This window comes from Nerophis ophidion, linkage group LG07, assembly GCF_033978795.1.
Source record: "Nerophis ophidion isolate RoL-2023_Sa linkage group LG07, RoL_Noph_v1.0, whole genome shotgun sequence".
In the NCBI taxonomy this organism is placed as follows: domain Eukaryota; kingdom Metazoa; phylum Chordata; class Actinopteri; order Syngnathiformes; family Syngnathidae; genus Nerophis; species Nerophis ophidion.
In genome coordinates, this window is record NC_084617.1 from 1,307,864 (window position 1) to 1,319,731 (window position 11,868).

The following is an 11,868-nucleotide window of genomic DNA, read 5'->3' on the forward strand; positions in this document are numbered from 1 at the left end:
CTATTTGAAAGGAGCACTTGGCTGTTTGAAAGGACGTCCTGCAAAAGCACGAGTCAAAGATGCTGTGACAGGAGTGCTCCCGTGGGTTAGATAGTCATGCATGAAATAGTTCAATGAATAAATAAAAAATCATATACTGTAAATTAGCATGAAGTTGAGTTTATAGAAAAGAGGACGACAGTGACTATGTCCAAAAAGAGTAGTAATACTCAACATGAGTGGACTGCAATTGAAACATGGACCTAAAGAAGACAAGCGGGATGCATGAATCAGCAAAAACTACTCGCACGCCGACGTGTTCGCAAACAGACTAATAATGCTCATTCATTCTTGGCTTCTTCTGGCTCTGCCTTGACCTCCTCGGAGGTGGAGTCTTCCTCTTTCTCGTCCTCCTCATCCGGCTTGGAGTTGGGGACCCAAAGTCCCGACTCGATGCAGCGCTTCATGTGCGTCTTTGCCTCCTAAAGCACAAACGTGACAGCTGCTCAGCATCCATCAACTTCTCTTTATTGTAGGCAAAAGATAAGAAAATATCCAGGGTTTTACTGGAACAGATTGGAGTCACCCACCGTTGGATCCATCTTGCTGATAACATCTTGCAACAATTGGATGTCCTTCTCATCAAAACATTTCTGCATCTCCTGCATGAATACAAAAAAAGGACTGTGAGGCAGTTTTAGAGGTTCCCCATAATACAAAATGGACTTTTAATGATTTGTGTCTCTGGAGCCTGTTTGTGAGCACCAAAATCTCCCTCCCAAGAAAAGCAGACTTCACTCAAATAAATCCTGGAGCTTTGCCAACTAATTATCAGTTTGCTCATGGAAATGCCCCATTTTACCTCAAAGAACTGCTCACCCCCAAATCCTCCACACGACACCTCTGCTCCAGACACGCTAACCTCCTCCAACCTCCGAGGACAAAGCGCCAAACTATGGGAGACCGAGCTTTCTGGTCCACCACTCCCAGTCAGTGGAACGCTCTCCCTGAACACCTGAGGGCACCACAGACTGTGGATGCTTTTAAAAAAAGGTTTAAAAACCCTTCTTTTTAAAAAAAAAATATTTTAGCTATATGTGTGCTAGTTCTAACTATTAGTGAAAAAATAAAAACTAGAACAGCCTAATTATTTTACTTGTTAGGGGCAGCTATTTGTGGTGTTAGCGTTGTTTTGTTTTTTTAAATGCACTGTAGCACTTTGAGGTTGTTTGCTCAATGTAAAAATTATAAAATATATTATTATTATTGCATTAGGTCTGTATTATTAAAAAAAAAAAAAAAGTTAATAAGTACAAAAACAGTACAAAAGAGCGGCGCTGAGGCTACGTCTTATGAGGTGGCAGTAAGCCAGCCAATGATGAGTCATGTGCAGCTCACGTGACCACGCCCTCTCATTTGCCTGCAAACATTGGAGAAAAGTGTACGACCTAAGTCGTCAAAAGTGTGTTAATACTTCACTTTAAAGACTGCAAAATGTGCAGCATGAACCTCGCGTGGCAAGCAAGTACTACATCGCTTCAGGAGCACCTGAACATGAAGCATGTTTTATGTTTTATCCATGCATGAAGACAACTCCCAGTACGTCACTTTTTTAAGTCCATAGTCAGACTATATTGATCCGTTGTGTCCGTCTCTGTCTGTTTTTAATATTTTGTTAACGAGGAGATTTTTTTCAGGAAGCGCAGCAGCAACTGTTGTGTATTAACTTTCAGAGTGTTAGGAACCTTTTGGAGAGTGTGACATCTTCATTTTCTGCGTTGTTATGAGCGGCAACAGGCATTCATCAGTTCAGCTTTTTTGTGAGTAACCTTAACGTTATGTCTTTGTTGCAACGTGGGGCTGATAATGTATCTCCGGCACATTTGACTCCGTTTTGAGTGAAAAAATGCACGTTTAACAATTTGGAAATAAACGCAACGGACAGAAATATCTCAGGTTGGTTTCATAATGGATCAATGTAGCCGAACCCGATAAAGTTATATAAATATATTTAGACTTGAGTGGCGCTTTAGTATAACTAAACGTTTTGAAGGTGCTGGAATATTTCATGCTATGTTTCACAGGCAGCCTAAAATCAATCAATCAATCAATGTTTATTTATATAGCCCTAAATCACTAGTGTCTCAAAAGGTTGCACAAATCACAACACAAAGCACAACGACATCCTCGGTTCACAACAGAAACGCGTACAGTATCTGACCCAGTTCTGATCTGATGAGTTACATGTCTGTGTTGTTATTGGTGTATGCTGCATCCCCAATGTCCATTTATTTAATTTAGCTGTTTTTTTTAATGTGGTGGCATATTTGTCTTTTACATCAGAAATTTTTAATAAAATTAACTGGGTGTGTATTGAGTTACATGTAAATTATGCTACTATGTACATTCATTATATGGTTTCGCTCATTTCAGAAAGAAACAATCCAGCATTAGCGACTTGGTACAAAGGAAGGTGTGCACACCACAGCAAGCGGCTGCATTGACTGACGCTACCTGAATATGTTGCTAACTGACATGAGGCTACTATCAATGGTGGAGGATGAAGGTTTTAGACAAATGATTCACGTCCTCAACCCTGGTTACACTCTTCCCTCGAGGACCCATTTTACCAAACTGACGGAGAGGAAGTACGAGCAGACATTCCAAGCTGTGTAGACTGACATAATTGCTCTCACTACTGATGTGTGGACAAGTGTAGCCTACCTTGGCAATACATGCCACTACATTGGAGAAGAATGGAACATGAAGTCAATCTGCCTTACGACCATGCCACTAGAGGAAAGACATTCAGCATCCAACATTGCAGAATGGTTGGAATAGGTAATAGACAGCTTTGAAATTGCCCTAAGCAAAATTATTGCTATTGTGCATGACAATGGTGCACTTTATAAAAAAAAAAATACATTTTTGTAACACTTGCCTTATTTTATTTGGCAAGTCGAAAGGACATGGTGCCAGTATGTTGTTTTTTAAATAAAGTATTGGAAAGGATAGAAATGTAGTTTGTCTCTTTCATCCGATTAATCGAAGTAATAATAGACAGATTAATAGATTATCAAATTAATCGTAAGTTGCAGCCCTAATATATATATATATATATATATATATATATATACATATATATACATATATATACATATATATATATATATATATACATATACATATATATACATATATATATATATATATATATATATATATATACACACACACACACATTTTTAACTATGGCTGACAAAAATAAGTTAACTTGTAAGATTAATCACAAAAAAACTATTGCATTATTATTATCTAAATATGCCGATGAATCACGCAATTTATTTTGACCACACATGCTGCTTTATGTGAAGTACAGATGGTGACCTAAACTGTTTGGTGATCAGGTCAATGCATACATCAGTGCAAAGATGAGTGAGGAGACTGCGACCAGTGTGCTCTCTGGTCAAGCAAAACCCAACAATACTTTAGCTAAAAACTGTTAGCAAGTTTTGCGCAAATAAATGACATGCTTTCAAGTGAAATATTTTTTTTAAAATTTCTGTATGATATTACGACAATCAAATTTTAATTGTGTCCAAATATTGAGGTATTTTTGAAAGTTCATTTAAATGATGCTAGCTAGTAATAGACTGAGTTATCATGATTAACCCAAAATTCAAAAGTGTTGGATTTGATCGGATTAAAAAAAACAATAATCTGACTAAAAATAATCTAAAATATAAAGGAACAAAGCTGCGGAGTGAGTAGTTGGAGGACTTGCCTGTGGTAGAGACTCGTATACATCAACAGGGTCAAGTCCTCCCGGTCCAAGTCGTTTCTGTCGCTCCTCCTCTTCATATTCTTTCATGGCTTTTTCTATGCGGATCTTGGCCCGGGCGCGCACCCGGTCCTTAAAGGACGACAGCTCGTCGTTGAAGGCGTCCTGATACTGCTGATCTGTCGTCTTTGGAGGACACCGCACACATCATGTGAAGGAGATTTGGATTTTAATGATCCACAAGGGAAATTGTTCCACAGAGTAGCTCACTTACAAAAGATGGAAAGGACAATGCAGGTATAAAAATGTCCCGTAGTATTTGTATCCGCATGCACATAAACCCACCTTTATCTTGGCAAAGAACTGACGGAAGCATCCTCGTGGGTCCACCTTGAGGCTTTTGGCCAATTCCAGAATGAACTGCATGACGATGGTCTGATGAGCCACTTGCTCCATCAAGGCGTGTTTCTAAAGGAGGATGATTGTGTGGCAGCAGAAGCCAAAGTGCTAAATAATCAATGCTATTCTTGCAGAAAGTACACTATGTCAAATTTGAAAGTACTTGCCTCCTCCACTTCCAGGTCGATGCACATGATGACCAGGTAGTTGGCAGTCTCTTCACAAACCAGGTGAGAGTTGTCAGACAAGTACTTCTGGCTGTCATCCCAGCGCCGTAGCATGCCTGCCAATCAACACAACACAGACAGGATGAGCACATTTCAACAACACAACATCAAAACTATTTAAAACCCTCACCAAAATGCTTGATCTCCTTCTCATATTTTTCCACAAAGGACTTGTGCTTCTTCTCCTTGTCTTCCTCAGACTCTTCTTCAGCTTCCAGTTTGAGGTTGACAATGCTCTGCGGGGTGAAGTGAAAAGAAAAAAGCTCCAAAAATAAAACTCAGGAAACCACAAAAGTTTCCAGTGAGAAGACGCATCGTGTTATTTCGTCATCACAAAAACAAGCACAGACAAACCAGAATGTGCAAGTTTATGATGAAGCTTTGCTTTTATATGCAAAGGTCATGTATGGCCGGGATAAATCTTTAATAACTGTTACAAGAACCCCGCACAAATGAGTTAACACTGAAAATAATGGCCACTGCCTACATGAAAAGCTCAAATGTCTCATTTTCTGTAGGCTTTAATATGCCTCTTAAATACTAAACACATTTTCAATTCAGTTTTAAACATAAAAAAACAACTTAAGGCATACAGTATATTGTTTTGTACTGAAATGTGTACCAATACAAAACGCTCTCCAGATAGCGCCCTCCAACCACTTTCTATGTTCTTTGAAGACACGTGGAGAAACACAACTCATCACCATTAAAGAAAGCCAGGTGTTTTTGAGATGGTACTTGCTGAAAAACTTTGGAGAACCACTGGTCTAATCAATATTGTAATTTTACCTAAAAAAATGCAGAGAAAAAACTTAACCTTGAGATGTATTCATTTAAATCCACTGCATGATTATAAAAAAATTATAAACAAAAAATAGCTTTATAATTTTTAACAAATAGTCTGTTTTATTTACTAAAATAATACATGTCCATAAAATGTGCTGTAGTTCATACTTTCAAAAACAAAAACGGTTTTAAGCATTAAATATGGAATGTTTAACTTGTTGCTTTTCTTCTGCTTCACATAATATAAAATAATGTGTGATTATTTCGTAGCGCAAATAGGCAGGGATCTACTGCACAGTGTCACCCTTTAAGATTCATAATAAAGATTTTTGAAAGCCTGTGTATAGGACGCAGATAGTAATGTACCAAACACAAAAGCAGCCATTATTTTGCAAGCTTCTGCATTTAAGAACAAGCCATTCATGAAGTTGATATTATTAAAATGACATTGGGGATTTATTTGGAATGTGCTGAGCGTGAATGAATGGACGTGTTCTGGAGGAATAAACGGGGCGGATTAAAGATGAGCTTCAACACAATGAAATCTAATAAGTCACCATCGTATACATTTATGGAGGCCGTACAAAGCGGCCTGTGCAGTCAGGGCAGAACAGAGCGTTAATAGCAGGGACCGCAGCAAAACTTAGTGTTAATAGCAGGGACCGCAGCAAAACTTAGTGTTAATAGCAGAGACCGCAGCAGAACCTAGTTTAAATAGCAGGCACCGCAGCAGAACCGAGTTTAAATAGCGGGGACCGCAGCAGAACGTAGTGTTAATAGCAGGGACCGCAGCAGAACCTAGTTTAAATAGCAGGCACCGCAGCAGAACCGAGTTTAAATAGCGGGGACCGCAGCAGAACGTAGTGTTAATAGCAGGGACCGCAGCAGAACCTAGTGTTAATAGCAGGGACCGCAGCAGAACCTAGTGTTAATAGCAGGGACCGCAGCAGAACCTAGTGTTAATAGCAGGGACCGCAGCAGAACCTAGTGTTAATAGCAGGGACCGCAGCAGAACCTAGTGTTAATAGCAGAGACCGCAGCAGAACCTAGTGTTAATAGCAGGGACCGCAGCAGAACCTAGTGTTAATAGCAGGGACCGCAGCAGAACCTAGTGTTAATAGCAGGGACCGCAGCAGCACCTAGTGTTAATAGCAGGGACCGCAGCAGAACCTAGTGTTAATAGCAGGGACCGCAGCAGAACCTAGTGTTAATAGCAGGGACCGCAGCAGAACCTAGTGTTAATAGCAGGGACCGCAGCAGAACCTAGTGTTAATAGCAGGGACCGCAGCAGCACCTAGTGTTAATAGCAGGGACCGCAGCAGAACCTAGTGTTAATAGCAGGGACCGCAGCAGAACCTAGTGTTAATAGCAGGGACCGCAGCAGAACCTAGTGTTAATAGCAGGGACCGCAGCAGAACCTAGTGTTAATAGCAGGGACCGCAGCAGAACCTAGTGTTAATAGCAGGGACCGCAGCAAACGTAAAGCCACAGGACTAATGAGAAAGTGTTTGATAAGAGGATTGAAGGACAATAATTTAGAGGGAAATGACTTAACTAAAAAAGTAGTAATTGTTTATGTTTAACTTCATGGTTCATCCTGGGACCCAGTTAACTTTTGATTTCTTCGAGAAAAAGAAGAATTCCATAATTTAAACCCAGATGTTGTTGTTCTACTACTTCTTTATTACACCATGTCTTTTTAAACAGGCTGGTGTTCCCAAAATATTCCATGATTTTCGTGTCTCTCTTCTGGATGTATAATAATTTATTTTGTTGTATAATTCCTGGTAATTGTCGGGCACATCAATCAGAGCAGGTGTAGGAACCCTTTAACTATTAATTACATTTATGTATGATTATTTTATGAAAAATATTTCAAATAAAATAAGTTATTTGTTAAATATTATTTGTTTAACAAGAGGAAACATTTTTTATCCTGTTGCGTGACGTTGAAAGTCCTAAAAAATGGGATGCTTATAATAAATTACAAGCATTTAGATAACATGGCCGAATGCATCTCTAAAAACGGCTCCCTACCTTGCTGAAGCCTTCTTTGCTGAGCGTGTCCACGTTCCACGGCATCTTCTTCTCCTCCCGGCAGTGGTCCTCCAGCTTCCTCTCCCAGTCGCGCTCCTCTTTCTTCAGCTTCTTCTCCTCCGTCTTCAGTTTGCTCAGCTCGGCTTTGTCCTCCTCCGAGGCGGAGAGGCTCATTTCCTGGATTTTCTTCTGCGTTTCCGTTAACTTGCGACGGGACTCTGTCAGCCCCTTGGTCAGGTCTTGGGTTTTCTTCTGGAATTCTTCCATTCGGTCCACACGGGCCTGAGAATAAAACAATCCTTTGATGGCTAAATTTCAATTTATGAAAATACCATGCTTAAAACATTATTTGGCTTCTTTTCAATGGTGTAATTTAAAAGATCTTCTATGACAAAGTTCAAACAGAGGTTGGAAGACATTTACTCTAGGTTTAGTATTTTAAATTAAAAAACTTTGCAAAAAAAAAACATGTTCCAAGTTTTTAATAGTTTAAGAGGCGTGGCTGATTATGGATTTAGGCCACACCCCTACATTTTTCAGCAGGAAGTGACATTACATTTCTGCCCCTCATCCAAACGTTTTTAAATAAATGTGATCCACAGTCAGGGTTGACCATAACCCTCTAACCAGCTTATGAGGGATTCCCAGAGCCCAAAAAAAGTCTGCGGGCTATAGAGTGATTTCTATTGGGGCTCCAGTACTCTGGAATATTCTAGCATTAACAGTTAGAGATGCTACCTCAGTAGAAGCATTTAAGTCCCATCTTGTATACTCTAGCCTTTAAATAGACTCCCTTTTAGACAAGTTGATCTGCCGTTTCTTTTCTGCACAGATTCGGTGGCCACAGATGACGCGCTAGCTGTCCAAAGTCGGGACCCAGGGTGGACCACTCATCTGTGCATTAGTTGGTGACGTCTCTGCACTGCTGACCTGGACTCTCACTATTATGTTAGATCCACTATAGACTGGACTCTCACTATTATGTTAGATCCACTATGGACTGGACTCTCACTATTATGTTAGATCCACTATGGACTGGACTCTCACACTATTATGTTAGATCCACTATGGACTGGACTCTCACTATTATGTTAGATCCACTATGGACTGGACTCTCACATTATTATGTTAGATCCACTATAGACTGGACTCTCACTATTATGTTAGATCCACTATGGACTGGACTCTCACTATTATGTTAGATCCACTATGGACTGGACTCTCACACTATTATGTTAGATCCACTATGGACTGGACTCTCACTATTATGTTAATCTACTATAGACTGGACTCTCACTATTATGTTAGATCCACTATGGACTGGACTCTCACACTATTATGTTAGATCCACTATGGACTGGACTCTCACACTATTATGTTAGATCCACTATGGACTGGACTCTCATACTATTATGTTAGATCCACTATGGACTGGACTCTCACACTATTATGTTAGATCCACTATGGACTAGACTCTCACTATTATGTTAGATCCACTATGGACTGGACTCTCACAGTATTATGTTAGATCCACTATGGACTGGACTCTATTATGTTAGATCTACTATGGACTGCACTCTCACAGTATTATGTTAGATCCACTATGGACTGGACTCTCTCACTATTATGTTAGATCTACTATGGACTGGACTCTCACACTATTATGTTAGATCCACTATGGACTGGACTCTCACACTATTATGTTAGATCCACTATGGACTGGACTCTCTCACTATTATGTTAGATCTACTATGGACTGGACTCTCACACTATTATGTTAGATCCACTATGGACTGGACTCTCACACTATTATGTTAGATCCACTATGGACTGGACTCTCACACTATTATGTTAGATCCACTATGGACTGGACTCTCACACTATTATGTTAGATCACCTATGGACTGGACTCTCACACTATCATGTTAGATCCGCTATGGACTGGACTCTCACTATTATGTTAGAGCCACTATGGACTGGACTCTCACAGTATTATGTTAGATCCACTATGGACTGGACTCTCACTATTATGTTATATCCACTATGGACTTGACTCTCACACTATTATGTTAGATCCACTATGGACTGGACTCTCACACTATTATGTTAGATCCACTACGGACTGGACTCACACTATTATGTTAGATCCACTATGGACTGGACTCTCACACTATTATGTTAGATCCACTATGGACTGGACTCTCACTATTATGTTAGATCCACTATGGACTGGACTCTCACTATTATGTTAGATCCACTATGGACTGGACTTTCACTATTATATTAGATCCATATTAGATCCACTATGGACTGGACTCACACTATTATGTTAGATCCACTATGGACTGGACTCTCACACTATTATGTTAGATCCACTATGGACTGGACTCTCACACTATTATGTTAGATCCACTATGGACTGGACTCTCACTATTATGTTAGATCCACTATGGACTGGACTCTCACACTATTATGTTAGATCCACTATGGACTGGACTTTCACTATTATGTTAGATCCACTATGGACTGGACTCTCACACTATTATGTTAGATCCACTATGGACTGGACTCTCACACTATTATGTTAGATCCACTATGGACTGGACTCTCACAGTATTATGTTAGATCCACTATGGACTGGACTCTCACTATTATGTTATATCCACTATGGACTGGACTCTCACACTATTATGTTAGATCCACTATGGACTGGACTCTCACACTATTATGTTAGATCCACTACGGACTGGACTCACACTATTATGTTAGATCCACTATGGACTGGACTCTCACACTATTATGTTAGATCCACTATGGACTGGACTCTCACTATTATGTTAGATCCACTATGGACTGGACTCTCACTATTATGTTAGATCCACTATGGACTGGACTTTCACTATTATATTAGATCCACTATGGACTGGACTCACACTATTATGTTAGATCCACTATGGACTGGACTCTCACACTATTATGTTAGATCCACTATGGACTGGACTCTCACACTATTATGTTAGATCCACTATGGACTGGACTCTCACTATTATGTTAGATCCACTATGGACTGGACTCTCACACTATTATGTTAGATCCACTATGGACTGGACTTTCACTATTATGTTAGATCCACTATGGACTGGACTCTCACACTATTATGTTAGATCCACTATGGACTGGACTCTCACACTATTATGTTAGATCCACTATGGACTGGACTCTCACATTATGTTAGATCAACTATGGACTGGACTCTCACACTATTATGTTAGATCCACTATGGACTGGACTTTCACAATATGACTCTAGACCCACTCGACGCCCATTGCACTTTTCGCCCTGTGGGTGGGGGGTTCCCACATCTGCGGTCCTCTCCAAGGTTTCTCATTTTCATCCCATTGGGTTGAGTTCTTCCTTGCCCTGATGTGGGACCTGAGCCGAGGATGAGGGTGTGGCTTGTGCAGCCCTTTGAGACACTCATGATTTCGGGCTATATAAGTAAAGACTGTGAGTGCGTGCATGTTCCAAACAGCGTCGGAGCAAGCATGACGTCACGGAAGGCCAGGTGTGGTACCTGGTGGCGCCACCTGAAGAGGCTGGGAGTGTCGATGTTGGGGTGAGTGTCATCCTCGTCGTCCGACACCTCGATGTGGTCCCACACGCTGTAGTCTATCCGGGACATGACGCCTCCACACAACCTTAGCTTCAAGCTGGGAGTCGGCTAAACTGGTGGCGCCTAACAAAGACAGCAAACTCAAATGAGAGTCAGAAATATGCGGAAACAAATATTGTCCTCGACATTACCTTCGACGGTTCAGGCGAGTTTGCAGCAGAAATGGTGATTAAAATCCACAAGGCGGGAGCTAGCCTGATGCTGCTGCTACATTCTAGAAAGTTCCGGGAGACGTCACACGTCTGACGTCACAGGGCGCCTTGCGTGCGTCGCTGACTCCTCCCCCTTTCTTAAAGGACCCGCCACCAAAATCCGAGCGTCGAGCACAGTTTGATTGATTGATTGATTGATACTTTTATTAGTATATTGCACAGTACAGTACATATTATTAGTAGATTGCACAGTACAGTACATATTCCCTACAATCGACCACTAAATGCTAACACCCCAATAAGTTGTTCAACTTGTTTAAGTCGGGGTCCACCTTCATCAATTAAAATTAAAACACAGTGCGGTAGTTTGGACATTATCAATACGAATAATAATAATCCATTAATTTATATATCCATCCATCAATCCATTTCCTACCGCTTATTCCCCTTTGGGGTCGCTGGTGCCTATCTCAGCTACAATCGGGCGGAAGGCGGGCTACACCCTGGACAAGTCACTATCTCATCGCAGAGCCAACACAGATTCACACACTAGGGACCAATTAGTGTTGCCAATCAACCTATCCCCAGGTGCATGTCTTTGGAGGTGGGAGGGGCCTATCCCCAGGTGCATGTCTTTGGAGGTGGGAGGGGCCTATCCCCTGGTGCATGTCTTTGGAGGTGGGAGGGGCCTATCCGCAGGTGCATGTCTTTGGAGGTGGGAGGGGCCTATCCCCAGGTGCATGTCTTTGGAGGTGGGAGGGGCCTATCCCCAGGTGCATGTCTTTGGATGTGGGAGGGGCCTATCCCCAGGTGCATGTCTTCGTAGGTGAGAGG

General features: G+C 41.1%; 1 protein-coding gene across 2 annotated transcripts; it reads right to left on the reverse strand.

Moving 5' to 3' along the window:
- Nucleotides 1–143: 143 nt before the first annotated feature.
- Nucleotides 144–11,154, reverse strand: cdc37 (cell division cycle 37 homolog (S. cerevisiae)). Of its 2 annotated transcripts, none has more exons than XM_061905110.1 (9): nucleotides 11,014–11,154; nucleotides 10,784–10,945; nucleotides 7,210–7,491; nucleotides 4,517–4,622; nucleotides 4,327–4,442; nucleotides 4,106–4,228; nucleotides 3,764–3,946; nucleotides 570–641; nucleotides 144–461 (listed from the first exon to the last, which is right to left on the reverse strand). In XM_061905110.1, the coding sequence occupies exons 2-9, from the start codon at nucleotides 10,889–10,891 to the stop codon at nucleotides 321–323; spliced, it is 1,131 nt and encodes a 376-aa protein (XP_061761094.1). In that variant the 5' UTR covers nucleotides 10,892–10,945; nucleotides 11,014–11,154; the 3' UTR covers nucleotides 144–320. The 2 variants fall into 2 exon arrangements, with proteins under 2 accessions (XP_061761094.1, XP_061761095.1); XM_061905111.1 differs by having other exon boundaries at nucleotides 10,784–10,930; nucleotides 11,014–11,149.
- Nucleotides 11,155–11,868: the final 714 nt, after the last annotated feature.

Excerpts from the sequence above, each read along its gene's own strand:
- cdc37 (XM_061905110.1), bottom strand. The coding sequence starts at position 10,891 with ATGTCCCGGATAGACTACAGCGTGTGGGACCACATCGAGGTGTCGGAC. Across the intron at positions 4,229-4,326 it reads TCGACCTGGAAGTGGAGGAG|AAACACGCCTTGATGGAGCA; the intron begins GCAAGTACTTTC and ends ATCCTCCTTTAG. Across the intron at positions 642-3,763 it reads TATACGAGTCTCTACCACAG|GAGATGCAGAAATGTTTTGA; the intron begins GCAAGTCCTCCA and ends GTATTCATGCAG.